This window comes from Anolis sagrei, chromosome X (assembly GCF_037176765.1).
Source record: "Anolis sagrei isolate rAnoSag1 chromosome X, rAnoSag1.mat, whole genome shotgun sequence".
Lineage (NCBI taxonomy): Eukaryota > Metazoa > Chordata > Lepidosauria > Squamata > Dactyloidae > Anolis > Anolis sagrei.
This window is the reverse complement of record NC_090034.1, coordinates 58,817,315-58,833,636: the sequence shown is the minus strand read 5'-3', so window position 1 is coordinate 58,833,636 and position 16,322 is coordinate 58,817,315. Positions and strand designations below refer to the sequence as shown.

Below are 16,322 nucleotides of genomic sequence, written 5' to 3'. Positions count from 1 at the left end.
ATTGGCTGGTGTCTGCTGGAAGAGCACTTTGGTTTTCTCGATGTTCAATGACAGGCCGAGCTTCTCCTATGCTTCTGCGAAGGTGTTTAGAGTGGCTTGTAGGTCTTCTTCTGAATGCGCACAGACGACGTTGTCATCAGCATACCAGATGTTGTTGTAACCTTGCTTTTGGCTTTCAGTCTGCTGAGGTTAAACAGCTTGCCATCTGTCCGGTAGATGATTTCCACTCCGGTGGGAAGCTTCCCATCAACAAGGTGAAGTATCATAGCGATTTTTTTGGTCGTGTCAGGAGCAACTTGAGAAACTGCAAGTTGCTTCTGTTGTGAGAGAATTGGCCGTTTGCAAGGACGTTGCCCAGGGGACGCCCGGATGATCTGATGTTTTTATCATCCTTGTGGGAGGCTTCTCTCATGTCCCCGCATGAGGAGCTGGAGTTGATAGAGGGAGTTCATCTGCCTCTCCCCGGATTTGAACCTGCGACCTGTCGGTCTTCAGTCCTGCCAGCACAGGGGTTTAACCCACTGCGCCACCGGGGGCTCCATCATAGTGATGAAGATGGAGAATAAAGTGGGGGCAATAACACACTTTTGACACGAAATAAAAATGATGATGATGATTATTATTATTAGTTCATTATCGGTAGTTTATTTGTTATTGTTGTCTTATACCCTTGAATTGTATTTGTGTTTTTTATATGATTGTTACACTTTGCTATGTTTTATTTTAATCCTGTTTTTTGTTTTAATGGATTGTTTTACTTGGATATATCTTATCATTGACTTTCTAGTGTAATCAATATTCAAAATGATTTAGGAAATCATTTTTAATCCGTTCATATTCTGTGAATATCAGAAATGAAATGGGAGTTATTTTTCTGTATTTTTAGGCTAAATATTCGCTTTCCTGGGGGTTTGAGCCGCTTTGCACTCCGCTTGTTTGTCCCCTCCTACCCGCCGTCGCGCCTCTCCCCTGGCCCCGCCCCTCCCACGCGCACGCCCCTTCCCTGACCCCGCCCCTTCTCTTTCCCGGGGGACGCTGATTGGACAAGGGGGACACGCCCAACCCGGAAGCGTTGCTATGGCGGCGGCGGGACCCTTGAGCGGCCTAGTCGCCCTGCTGGAGACCTACCGAGGCAGGGACCGTGTGGTGAGAAGGCCGTGTATTATGATGTTTATGATGATGATTATTGTTATTATATATTCGTATATTATATTATAATATTCATTATATATATAGTTATTATATATTAATTATTATATTATATATACATTATATATTAATATATTATATATTTATTTATTTACTTCAAAGTTTTGTATATCGACCTTCTCACCTCTTTTGAGGGACTCAGACCGGTTTCCAACCATAAAAACACATACAATCGGTAAAACATCATAGTTCATATTACAATAACACATTAAAACAACAAATATATTCAAAACTACAGTGGTCGGTCGTCATACTAAAATCAATTATACATCATCTTCCATCCATATATCGGTGTTGGCTCACTCGTCGAATGCCTGTCTCCATAACCACGTCTTCACCTGTTTCCTAAAAGTCAGGATAGAAGGGGCGGTTCTGATCTCCGGCGGGAGAGAGTTCCAGAGTCGAGGGGCCACCACCGAGAAGGCCCTGTCCCTCGTCCCTACCATATGCGCTTGTGAGGCTGGTGGGACCGAGAGCAGGGCCTCTCCAGACAATCTTAATAATCTTGATGGTTCATAGGGGAGAATACGTTTGGAGAGGTAAACAGGGCTGGAGTCGTTTAGGACTTTATAGGTTAACACCAGCACTTTGAATTGTGCTCGGAAGTGGAGCTGGTGTAACAGCGGAGTGGTGTGCTCCTTGTACCCAGCACCCGTTAGTAGTCTGGCTGCCGAGCGTTGGACTAACTGCAGCTTCCGGACAGTCTTCAGAGGCAACCCCACGTAGAGAGCGTTGCAGTAATCTAAACAGGATGTAACCAAAGCGTGGACCACCGTGGCCAAGTCAGACTTCCCAAGGTACGGGCGCAGCTGGCGCACAAGTTTTAGTTGTGCAAAAGCTCCCCTGACCACCGCCGAGACCTGGGGCTCCAAGCTCAGCGATGAGTCTAGGAGAACTCCCAGACTGCGAACCTGTGCCTTTAGGGGGAGTGTGACCCCGTCCAGCACAGGCTGTAACCCTATGCCCTGTTTGGCCTTACGACTGACCAGGAGTACCTCTGTCTTGTCTGAATTATATATATAATTATTATATACTCGTTAGTATATTATATTATTAAATATTTATTTTATTGTTATATATTCACATATTATAATATTCATTATATATAATTATATATTCATTAGTAATATTATATTACCATATTTATTTTATTATATAAATTCATATATTATATTATATTATTAATTATATATAATTATTATATATTACTAGTATATCCCATTATATTTATTGTATTATATATATTTATTTTACTATTATATAGTTGCATGTTATATTACAATATTCAATATGATATAATATAGTAAATATTATATATATATTTATTTTACTATTATATATATTTGTATTATATATATTTATTTTACTATTATATAGTTGCATATTATATTATAATATTCAATATGATATAATATAGTAAATATTATATATATTTATTTTACTATTATACATATTTGTATTATATATATTTATTTTACTATTATATAGTTGCATATTATATCATAATATTCATTATAATATAATATAGTAAATATAATATAGTATATTATATATTCTATTATATATTTACTAGAATATTATATTTATTATTATTATTATTATTTTGTCGTGTCAGGAGTGACTTGAGAAACTGCAAGTCGCTTCTGGTAATAATAATAATAATAATAATAATAATAATAATAATAATAAACCTTTATTTATACCCCACTAACATCTCCCGAAGGACTCGGTGAGGCCCAACACATCAATAAAACAACAGCATAACAAATACAACAATAAATAAACTCATCAAACAGCAATAAACATTAAAACAATAGCAATAAACATTAGACAATAACACCATGACACATTTAAAACTAAGGCCGGGCCAATTCTCTGGTGTGAGAGAATTGGCCGCCTGCAAGGACGTTGCCCAGGGGACGCCTGGATGATTTGATGTTTTTATTATCCTTGTGGGAGGCTTCTCTCATGTCCCCGCATGAGGAGCTGGAGCTGGTAGAGGGAGCTCATCCGCCTCTCCCCGGATTCGAACCTGTGACCTGTCGATCTTCAGTCTTACCGGCACAGGGGTTTAACCCACTGCACCACCAGGGGCTCTATATTATATTCATTGTATTATATATATTATATAGTTGCATATTATATTATTTTTATTATAGATATTATATTTGTATATTATATCATTATATATTCGTATATTATATTATGATATTATATAGTATTACTATATATTTGTATATTATGTTATTTATTATATTTGTTATATATATATTATATTAGTATACTGTTATTTATTATATTATTTATATTTTATTATATATTAATATACAATAAAATATAATACGTATAATAAGTAATATAATATACTAATATGTAATATAATAAATATTATAATATATTTATTACATTGTAGTATATTGTATTATTATTGTATTTATTTTTATTATATTATTATATAGTGGTATATTGTTTTATTTATTATATATTTATATTAGTATATTATATGACTTATTATAATATTTGTTATATTTTATTTTATTATTTATTTGTATATTCAATTATCTATTATTATTAATTATATTATTATATATTCATATATTATATTATTTATTTATTTACCCTATTTATATCCCGCTTTTCTCTACTCCGAAGGGGACTCAAGGTGGCTTACATATGGCAATTATTCAATGCCGTAAAACACATATAAAACATTTAACCTTAAAAATAAATTCAATTTAAAATTAATACATGTTGAACATTACATATTAAAATCACGCCATTCAGAAATCGTAGTCCAAGGCCATTCTGTCGTCATTATACATATTCCAAGTTTATTATTGCACTGCGCGATTCTCCAAAAGCTTGACCCTCATATTTATTGCATTTAGTATATTTTATATTTTATTATTATATATTGAATATTCTGTTATATTTATTATATTTTATATTTTATTATATATTTGTGTGTTGTATTATTAAGTTTCTTATTATATTTTAGATATATTCAACTACAAGATGGATTGGACACTGTTTTAATGAGTATTTATTGAATTATGTTTTATTACAGCTGTTATGATTTCATTGATGTTAAAGTTTTGATATTGTAACTGTGTTTTGGTGGCATTGAATTTTGCCTTGCCTCAAGTCACCGGAAGGCTGAGAGGGGCGGTATACAAATACCGTAAATAAATAAATATTTTATTATTGTATATTAGCATGATGACCTGATATTTCTTGCTTTCTTTCTCTGAGGTTCGGGCCCTGTGCTATGCCTGCCAGTTGGGCGGCGGGACTTTGCTGTCTCGGGCGGACTCTGCCCTCGGCCGCAGCCTCTTGGCCCTTTCAGCCCAGCTCAGCCACTGCCGCACCGTCCTCAGGCTCTTCGATGACCTTTCCATGTGGGACTACAGCCGCCAGTATGGCTTGGGACTCCAGGTATTGGCCCCAGAGATCCTCCTAACAGCTCTGACCCAGTCCTTTCTCTCCCCTTCTGATAAGACGACTGCGGAGTTCACAATGCAGGCAGACCCCAAGTTACAAACCTGATCGGAGCTGTGGGTTTGTCCTCAAGTTGCATGTCAGAACAGGGACATATGTGTATATATATATTATACTAGCTGTCCCCTGCCACACGTTGCTGTGGCCCAGTCTGGTGATCTGGAAAATAAAGTAATGAGACAGTGTTGGTTTCTAATATATGTAATTTCTTTATGTTTGTGGGTAAACAGCAGTTCTTGCTGCTTCTTTTTCAATGTTGATATGGAGAGTGTCTGGTTTGCCTACTCTGGAACAGGCAACATATCATTGTCCTTCTTTAGGGGTCCCTTTCAAATCTATGATACTATATCTCTGTGTGTGTGGATCATATCTATCTATCTATATCTATGGCTGGATGGCTCTTTGTCAGGAGGGCTTTGATTACATTTTCTTGCCCTGGTGAAGGGAGTTGGACTGGATGGCCTTAAGTATTTTCTGTTGGTCATGGGGGTTCTGTGTGGGAAGTTTGTCCCAATTCTGTCATTTGTGAGGTTCAGAATGCTCTTTGATTGTAGGTGAACTATAAATCCCAGTAACTACAACTTCCAAAGGTCAAGGTCTATTTTCCTCAGACTCCATCTGTGTTCATATTTGGGCATATGGAATATTCGTGGCAAGTTTGGTCCAGATCCATCATTGTTTGAGCCCAAAGTGCGCTCTGGATGAAGGTGAACTACAACTCCCAAACTCAAGGTCAATGCTCACCAAACCCTTCTAGTGTTTTCTGTTGGTCATGGGGGTCCTGTTATACCACGTTTGGTTCAATTCCATTGTTGGTGGAGTTCAGAATGCTCTTTGATTGTAGGTGAACTATAAATCCCAGCAACTACAACTCCCAAATGACAAAATCAAAAAATTTTGAGTGAAGGACATACATTGGGTTGTTGCGTATGCTGTCCAAATTTGGTGTCAATTGGCCCACTGGTTTTTGAGTTCTGTTAATCCCACAAAAGAACATTACATTTTTATTTATATAGATATAGTATCATAGATTTGGAAGGGACCCCCAAAGGCCATCCAGTCCAGCCCCCTTCTTTATACCTGGCAAGAAGGCACCATCCAATCCCTTCCGACAGAGAGCTGCCCAGCCATAGATATGATAGAGGTACAGGCTGTCCCAAGTTACGAACAAGAGAGGTTCTGTAGGTTTTGTTCTTTAGTTGAATTTGTATGTAAGTGTGTGTATCACTTGCAGGAGGAAGACGCTGCTCTTCGCTGGCTCTCGGTCCTCAATAACGTGGCTGACCAGCTCTACTATCCCTGCGAACACGTGGCCTGGGCGGCCGACGCAGAGGTCATCCGCGCAGACTCAAGGAAGTGGTGGATGCTCAGCACTGCCCTCTGGGGGGCCTCCCTCCTGCTGGGCATCGCAAGGTGAGGTCACCCATCTCTCTCTCCCTCCCCCCCTCTATCTATCTTTATCTCTCATCTATTAATCTTTATTTAGCTATCATCTCTCTCATCTATCTATCTATCTATCTATCATTTCATATGAAAACTGATGGGCACAGCCTTGGGATCACAACCAGACACAGTGAAGACATCTGCCCTTGCACTTCGTTACTCTGCTGCTGAGTACACATGCCCAGTGTGGATAACATCTCACCACATTAAAACATTGGATGTGGCTCTTAATGAGACATGCCACATTATCATAGGATGTCTACACCCAACCCACTGGAGAAATTATACCGTTGAGCCAGTATTGCACCATCTGACATCCACCAGGAAGTAGCAGCCAGTAATGAAAGGACCAAGGCAGTGACATTTCCCGCCCATCCTCTGTTGCCAGCAAGACAGTGCCTTAAATCAATAAATAGCTTCCTAAGATCAACAGAGATACTTGCCGGAACACCTCAGCAAGCGAGAGTCCGAAAGTGGCAGGCTAAAACCCAGAACCTGAGACTGAGATTATATGAGAGACTAATTCCTAGACACACAGAACACTGGGCAACTTGGAAGGCGCTGAACAGACTGTGCTCTGGTCACCACAAGATGCAGAGCCAACCTTAAGAAATGGGGCCACAAAGTGGAATGTGGAGAAGAGCAAACCACAGGCCACCTATGACAATGCAGCCTGAGCCCTGCCACATGCACAATGGAGGACCTTCTCACAGTGGCACCAGAGACGCTCCAAATGGCCAGCTAATGGTCAAAGGACATTTTGTAAAATACCAAAAAAATGTTACTTGTCTTTTAAAAATACATTACAACCGTACCCTTGGTTCACTTCTGAAACGATAAATAAATACCCATCTGTGAGTGTTTTGTAATTCTGCATATATAATAATGTGCATTTGGGAAGGCATTGCATTTTATTACATGATGTACAAGGACAATAAAGTTATTCTAGTCTCTCTACGTATTCCAGCCAACTCTCAGGACGCCTTTTCCCTGCTTATGGGTTTTATCATTCTAAATATATAATAATGTCATTTATTTATTTGTTTGTTTATTTGCAGTATTTATATTCCGCCCTTCTCACCCCGCAGGGGACTCAGGGCGGATTACAATGTACACATACATGGCAAACATTCAATGCCATAGACACACAACATAGACAGACAGTCAGAAGCTATTTAACATTCCAATTTTCTGGCCACCAGGGGAGCTGTCGCTTCACCGTCCATCTGCGACACTGATGAAGTACTTTCCGCATTCCCCGCATGCTTTTGCTGGAGATTTTTTATGGCTTCGTAAATTTGTTAAATTGGCCTCCCCACACATAGGTGGTCCCTAAATTTCTTACTTGACAGATGCAACTGTCTTTCGGGTTGCAAAGGTCAACAACAAGCTACACAAATTGGCCAGAAGCTCACTCTGACCCGGGCTGGCTTCGAACTCATGACCTTTCGGTCAGTAGTGATCTTAATGCAACTGACACCCAGCCAGCACCACAGTCTACCTCTCTCTCATCTGTCTGTCTGTCTGTCTATCTATCTATCTATCTATCTATCTATCTATCTATCTATCTATCTATCCATTCTTCTATCTGTCTGTCTGTCTGTCTACCTACCTACCTACCTAACTACCTATCCATCCATGTATCTATCAGTCCATCCATTCATCCACCTGTCCGTCCATCCATCCATCCATCCATCCATCCATCCATCCATCCATGTATCTATCAATCCATCTATCCATCCTTCCATCTATCTACCTATTTATCCATCCACATATCTATCATTCCGTCCGTCCGTCCATCCATCCATCCATCCATCCATCCATCCATCTATCTATCTATCTATCTATCTATCTATCTATCTATCATCCACCCATCCATCCATCCATCTTTATCTATCATCCCTCTCTCTCATCTATCACTCATCTATCTTTCTCTATCATCGCTCTCATCTATCTATCTTTATCATCTCTCATCTATCTCGTCCATCTATCTTTATCATCTATTTATCTGTCTGTCTACCTATCCCCCCATCTCATCTGTCTATTTATCATCCATCTATGCATGTTTTGTAATTCCAGATACGTATAATGTGTATTGGGGATCACATTTAATTTCGTGGTACGATGTGCAATGACAGTAAAGTTATTCTATTCTTTCTCTACCTACCTACCTACCCATTTCTTTCTCTGTCTTCTTCTGTCATCTCCTTATTGGTCCACCTCTCCATCCATCCACCTATATATTCATCTGCTTTTATTTATCTACCTATCAATCTACCTTTCTGTCCATCATCTGTCTCTCCATCCCTCTAAGCATTCGTCTCTTTTTTATCCACCGATCCTTATCTATCCATTCATCCTTCCATCTATCTACCTAACCTATCCATCCATGTATCTATCAGTTCATCCATCCACTCACCTGTCTGTCCGTCCATCCACCTGTCTATCCATCCTTCTATCCATCCATGTATCTATCAATCCATCTATCCATCCTTCCATCTGTCTACCTATTTATCCATCCACGTATCTATCTATCTGTCTGTCTATCTATCCATCCACCCATCCGTCTATCTATCTATCCATCCTTCCTTCCATCTATCCATCCATCCATCCATATATCTATCCATCCTTCTATCTGTCTATTTACCTACCTACGTACCTACCTACCCATCCATGTATCTATCAGTCCATCCATCCGCCTGTCTATCCATCCATCTATCCATCCTTCCATCTATCTACCTATTTATCCATCCACGTAATCTATCTATCTATCTATCTATCTATCTATCTATCTACCTACCTACCTACCTACCTACCTACCTACCTACCCATCCATGTATCTATCAGTCCGTCCATCCACCTGTCTATCCATCCATCCATCAATCCATCTATCTACCTATTTATCCATCCACGTATCTATCTATATCTATCTATCTATCTATCTATCTATCTATCTATCTATCTATTTACCTACCTATCTATCCATCCATATATCCATCAGTCCATCCATCCATCCATCTGTCTATTATTATTATTATTATTATTATTATTATTATTAACTTTATTTGTACCCCGCTAGCATCTCCCGAAGGACTCGATGTGGCTTACACGGGCCGAAGCCACAAAACACAATACAATAGAAAACATAACACAGCAATAAACAAAGCAAATCAAACAATTAAGCAAAATAACCACAATGACAATACATCAAGACACTATTAAAACTGGTTCGGCCAGCGCAATGGGGTACAGGGTTAAAAGTGCTGAGATGGCAGGAGGAACGTAGGATTAAAGTGCGGTGTGCAGCAACATTAGTTGTGCTAAAGTGCATCTAGGACTTGGGATGGGGATTCCTAATCTGCGAAGGCACATCGGAACAGCCAAGTTTTTAGGTTCCTTCTGAAAACTGCCAGAGTAGGGGCCTGACGAAGCTCTTTTGGAAGGGCATTCCAAAGTCGGGGGGCCGCCACAGAGAAGGCCCTGTCCCGCGTCCCCACCAAGCGCGCTTGCGACGTAGGTGGGATAACGAGCAGGGCCTCCCCAGATGACCGGAGCGAGCGTGTGGGTTCGTAGATGGAAATGCGGTCACGCAGGTAGGGTGGTCCCAAACCGTTCAGGGCTTTGTAGGTGAGCACCTGCACCTTGAATTGGGCTCGGAAAATAAATGGCAGCCAGTGGAGCTCCTTGAACAAGAGGGTTGACCTCTCTTGATAATGAGCTCCAGTTAGTATCCTGGCTGCTGCCCGCTGGACCAATTGTAGTTTCCGAGCCGTCTTCAAGGGCAGCCCCACGTAGAGCGCATTGCAGTAATCCATTCTAGAGGTGACCAAGGCGTGGACCACCCCGGCCAGATCCGCCTTCACAAGGTACGGTCGCAGCTGGCGCACAAGTCTCAGTTGTGCAAAGGCCCTCCCGGATACCGCCGACACCTGAGCCTCAAGTGTAAGCGAAGAATCCAAGAGGACACCCAAACTGCGGACCTGTGGCTTCAGGGGGAGTGTAACCCCGTTTAACACAGGTTGCCACCCTATACCCCGATTTACGATCGACCAGGAGGACCTCTGTCTTGTCGGGATTGATCTTCAGCTTGTTCTTCCTCATCCAGATCGACACAGCGGCCAGGCACTCGTCCAGCACCCGAGAAGCCTCCTTGGAATTAGGTGGAAAGGAGTAGTAGAGTTGTGTGTCATCCGCATAGAGATGGCACCCAACTCCAAAACTCCGGATGACCTCTCCCAGCGGTTTCATGTAGATGTTGAAGAGCATGGGCGACAAGATAGATCCTTGCGGGACCCCACAGGTCAAAGGCCAGGGGTCCGAGCAGGCGTCTCCCAGCTTCACCATCTGGGTGCGTCCCTCCAGGAAGGACCGGAGCCACGACAGAACCGTGCCCCCAAGGCCCATCCCAGAGAGACGACCCAGAAGGATACCATGATTGATGGTATCGAAAGCCGCTGAGATGTCCAGGAGAACCAACAGGGTCACACTCCCCCTGTCCAGCTCTCTGCGGAGGTCATCCACCAAGGCGACCAAGGCTGTCTCGGTGCCATGGCCAGGCCTGAAACCAGACTGTGCCTGATCTAGGTAGTTGGTATCGTCTAGGAAGCCCTGGAGCTGCGAGGCGACCACCCGCTCCAGCACCTTACCCAAGAAAGGGAGGTTGGAGACTGGTCTGTAGTTATTCAGCACCGTGGAGTCAAGGGAAGCTTTTTTGAGGAGTGGACGAACCACTGCCTGTTTCAAACCAGATGGAAAAATCCCTTGCTCCAACGATGCATTGATAATCAATACAAACCAGTCAACCAACCCCTCCCTGGCTGATTTAATGAGCCAAGATGGGCATGGGTCTAGAGGTGAGGTGGTCGCCCTCACAGCCCCAAGAACCTCCTCTACGGTTTCAGGAAGAACAAGCCTAAAAGAATCCCACAAAATTGGACAAGCAGGTACCTCCGTCACCTCTTCAGGCACTGCGATGGAATTGGAGTCGAGCTCGATGCGTATCTGGGCGACTTTATCTGCAAAATGGTGTGCGAAATCGCGACACCGAGCTGCGGGGTTGTCAGGGACCTCCTCCACCGCAGATGGGTGGAGGAGTTCTCCCACGACCCGAAACAGCTCCGATGATCTATTTGCTGCAGATGCTATACGAGCGGTCGTGAATGACTTCCTGGCCACCCGTATGGCCACGGAGTATGCCTTAAGAGAGGCTCTAGCCCGTGTTCGATCAGATACATCTCGAGATTTCCTCCATTTGCACTCTAGCCCCCTTCTCGTGTGCTTCATCACAGCCAGCTCCTCGGTGAACCAAGGAGATGGCCTGTCACGACGCAACGAGATGGGGCGTTCGGGTGCGATCATATCTAACGCCCTGACCATCTCCCCGTTATAGAGAGTTACCAAGGCGTCGATAGAATCGCCAGGCTCCAAGGCAGGAAGAACCCTAAGATTCCTCAGGAATCCATCCGGATCCATCAGTCTCCTAGGGCGGACCATCTTAATTTGTCCTCCACCCCTGCGGAGGTTTAGGGTCGCAGTAAGTCTAAATGTGATCAGATGATGGTCAGACCATGACACAGGAAGGATGTTTTGATCTTCCACTCTGATCAATTCGTCGTCCGCCACAAAGACAAGGTCGAGAGTGTGCCCAGCTTGATGCGTGGGGCCAGATATTATCTGTGACAGTCCTATGGCCGTCATGGTGGCCATAAAGTCCTGAGCTGCGCCAGATAAAGTGGTCTCGGCGTGGATGTTAAAGTCTCCCAGCACCACCAGGTGCTGGGAGAGCAAGGCCGAATTAGAGACCACCTCCGCTAACTCAGACAGGGAAGCTGTTGGATCTCGGGGTGGGCGATACACCAACAGGAACCCCACACTGTCACGGCTCCCCACCTTCAAGTGGACACATTCAAACCCAGAAGCTTGCGGGACAACGCATCTGGTCACGGCGATGGATTGCCGGAAGACCACTGCGACCCCTCCTCCCCGCCCCCCTTGTCTGGCCTGCTGATGCACTCCGAAACCAGGTGGACACAACTGGGTGAGATTTACTCCCCCCAGCTCATCCAGCCAGGTCTCGGTGATGCATGCCAGATCCGCCCTCTCATCCGTGATCAAGTCCTGGATGGCCGCGGTCTTACCATTAACGGATCTGGCATTAATCAGCAGGACCTTAAGGCCAAGGGGGCTGCCATGGAGCCTACCACTACCTACCTTCTCCAGGGTCGCAAGAACTCTGTTGCGCTTCTCCCTGGGATGTTGGTGACCCGCTATTCTCCTCCCCCACACGACTTGGATGGCACCCCCTTCCTCTGGAGCCCTCCCCCCCCCTACATGGGCAGGATCTATGACTAGTCAGCTCTCAGAGGAAGAAGTCGGGCTGGGGAATAATCTCCCTTGGGCGTTAGGTAAGGATGTTTCTGATGATGAGGTAGATAATGAAACATCAAGGGAGCTGAGTGGGCTGAATAAGGGGAGTGTTCTCGAGCGAAGGAGTGTGGCTGGTTGAGCGGGGGCGACCGAGGCAGATGGGGTCTCAAAATGGTATGAACCAGGAGGGGGGGAGGGGGAGGCCCTAACCGGGAAGCTAATTGTGGAATTCACACGGGGACCTGATGGTGTATGGCGAGAAGGAACCCCATCCATCCACCCATCCATCCATCCATCCATCCATCCATCCATCCATGTATCTATCAGTCCATCTATCCATCCTTCTATCTATTTATCCATCCACGTATCTATCAGTCCATCTATCGATCGATCTATCTATCCATTCACCCATCTATGTATCTATCCATCCTTCTATCTATCTGTCTGTCTGTCTATCTATCTATCTATCTATCTATCTATCTATCTATCTACCTACCTATCTACCTATCTACCTATCTACCTATCTACCTGTCCATGTATCTATTAATCCATCCATCCATCCACCCACCCATCCACCCATCCACCCATCCACCTATATATCCAGTCATCAATCATCTATCTATCTATCTATCTATCTATCTATCTATCTATCTATCTATCCATCATCCATCCATCCATTCAGCAATACATTTCTTTCTCTCTTCACCTGTGTCACCATACATCCATCAATACATTTCTCCTCTCTCTATTCGACTGCGTCTTTTTGCATCATCTACCTATGTATCTACCAACCCATCTATCTGATCATTTATCTATCCATTTTCCAATATATTGGCATGAGGGGCTGTGCAGTATGGGTTGGACTAGTTGGCCCATGTGGTCTCTTCCAAGTCCATGGTTCTTTGATTAGCATATGGAAGGATGGGTGCTTTCTTTTGTAATGTGTACAGATATTTAATGTGCATTGGGGACAGCATTTAATTTCACTGTATGATGTACAATGACAATAAAGGGAGAATCTTCTATTCTCTTCAGGTCCCTGCGGATCTTGTCCCAACTAAGAAGGAATCGGGAGAAGCAGTCCAAGTAAGTGGCAGCATCCGACATCTCTGGGGCTGGAGGTTTTCATTCTATCTATCAATCAATCATCATCTGTCTATCCATCACCTAACTACCATTTATCTATCATTCATCTGTCTTTATGTATCACCTCTGTCTCTCATCTACCTATCATTTATGATCTATCATCAATCTATCATCTCTTTCTCTCATCTATTTTTATCTATCATCTATCATCTTTCTGTCTCATGTATATATATCTCTCATTGACCTATCATCTATCAACCTATCTATCATCTAGCAAATTATCGTTTTTTTATCATCTCTCATCTATCTATCTATCTATCTATCTATCTATCTATCTATCTATCTATCTATCTTCCTTCCTTCCTTCCTTCCTTCCTTCCTTCCTTCCTTCCTTCCTTCCTTCCTTCCTTCCTTCCTTTCTTTCTTTCTTTCTATCTTTTTCTCTCATCTATCTATTTACTGTATCTGTTTATCTCTCATCTATCTGTCTGTCTATCTATATATGTTTATTTCTCATCTATCCTCCATCTCTAATTGATCTGTTTCTCTCATCTCATCTATCTTTTCTCTCATCCATGTGCATCTCATCTCTCATCTGTTTACCTATCTCTCATCTACCTGTTGATCTTTATCTATCATTTCTCCCTATCTATCTATATCTCTCATCTACCTGTCATCTGTTTCTCTCATACGTCTGTCTGTTTATCTCTCATCTATCTTATCTATCTATTCTATCCATCTGTTTATCTCTCATCTATCTATTTATGTTTATTTCTCATCTATGTTTGCCTCTCATCTATCTGTTTATCTATCTTTCATCTACCTATCAATCTTTATCTATCATTTCTCCCTATCTATCTATATCTCTCACCTACCTGTCATCTATCTGTTTATCTCTCATCTATGTCTATCTATCTTATCTATCTGTCTATCCATCCATCCATGTTTATCTCTTATCTATGTTTATCTCTTGTTTATTTCTCATCTATCTTTTCTCTCATCTATGTTTATCTCATCTCTCATCTGTTTATCCCTCATCTATCCTCCATTTCTCATCGATCTAGCCATCTATATCTCTCATCTATCTATGAGCCCCCTGTGGCGCAGTGGGTTAAACCACTGAGCTGCTGAACTGGTTGACCGAAAGATCGCAGGTTTGAATCCGAGGAGCAGCTTCTGCCAACCTAGCAGTTCGAAAACATACAAATGTGAGTAGATCAATAGGTACTGCTCCGGCGGGAAGGTAATGGCGTTCCATGCAGTCATGCCGGTCACATTACCTTGGAGATGTCTATGGACAATGCTCTTCGTCTTAGAAATGGAGATGAGCACCAACGCCCAGAGTTGGACACAACTGGACTTAATGTCAGGGGAAGACCTTTCCCTTTACCTTTATTATCTATGTTTATCTTTCTTCTATGTTTACCACTCATCTATCTGTTTATCTGGCTCTCATCTATCAATCTTTCTCTGTCATATCGATCTATCTATCGATCTATCTCATCGATCCATCCATCCCTATAACCTATCTCTCAATCTATCCATCCCCCTCTCTCCTCTCACAGGGAGGCCGTGCGTCAGGTGAGGATGCAGGCGCAGGCGGAGGCACTGACCATTGTCAGCCACCTGGCGGACTTCTGCAACGCAGTGCACTGGCTCCCCCTCCCGGGAGTGCTGTGGGCTGGGCAGTCCCCTGCGTGGCTGGTGGGCCTTCTGGGCACCCTCTCTTCCCTCATTGGGATCTACCTGGCCCACCTCTCCGGCAAAGGAGGGCCGGCCTGAAGTGCTCGGGAAACAGGCAGGAGGATCCAGGAATGATTTCTGTCCAATGAAGGGTAATTGAGTGCTGCTGCTGTTGCTGCTGCCGGAAAGGCAGGCCGGCCATCCAGGAAAGGGAGCAGTTCCACTGATGGGGAGCGAGAGGAAGACATCGAGAGGGGCCAAACGCATGTCTCGCTATGTAAATCTGTACCAATCGGGGAATGAAAATGATATGAGAAATAACATTGGTGTCTCCCTTGGCTGTGTTTGTTTAGGGTGATGGCAACCCCAACGTGCACACATCTCTCATTTAGCATCCATCTATATTATCATTTCTCTCTTTCATCTATCATTATCTATGTATCATCTCTCTCATCAACCTCTCATTTATCATTTCTCTCATCTACCTATATCTTTATCATTCTCATTATCTATCATCCATCGATATCATCTCTCTCTCCTATTTATCTCATCTATTTTTATCATCTCTCATCTACCTATCATCCATCTCATTTTATCATCTCTCATCTATCATTTATTCATCATTTCTTTCTCTCATCTACCTGTCATCCATCTTTATCTCTTATCTCTCTCCCATCTACCGCTCGTCTACCATCCATCATCTTGTTTACCTATCTCTCTCATTCTTTCTCATCCATCGTTCATCTATATCATCTCTCTCTTCTACCTAGAATCATAGAATCAAAGAGTTGGAAGAGACCTCATGGGCCATCCAGTCCAACCCCCTGCCAAGAAGCAGGAATATTGCATTCAAATCGCCCCTGACAGATGGCCATCCAGCCTCTGTTTAAAAGCTTCCAAAGAAGGAGCCTCCACCACACTCCGGGGCAGAGAGTTCCACTGCTGAACGGCTCTCACAGTCAGGAAGTTCTTCCTCATGTTCAGATGGAATCTCCTTTCTTGTAGCTTGAAGCCATTGTTCTGCGTCCTAGTCTCCA

The 16,322-nt window shown here is 43.0% G+C and overlaps 1 protein-coding gene across 1 annotated transcript; it reads left to right on the top strand.

Moving 5' to 3' along the window:
* The first annotated feature begins 1,039 nt into the window (after positions 1 to 1,039).
* Positions 1,040 to 15,606, top strand: PEX11G (peroxisomal biogenesis factor 11 gamma). The gene is made up of 5 exons (XM_060784861.2): positions 1,040 to 1,146; positions 4,462 to 4,644; positions 5,942 to 6,120; positions 13,552 to 13,602; positions 15,168 to 15,606. Exons 1-5 carry the CDS (start codon positions 1,078 to 1,080, stop codon positions 15,382 to 15,384), a joined length of 699 nt encoding a protein of 232 aa, XP_060640844.2. The 5' UTR covers positions 1,040 to 1,077; the 3' UTR covers positions 15,385 to 15,606.
* Positions 15,607 to 16,322: the final 716 nt, after the last annotated feature.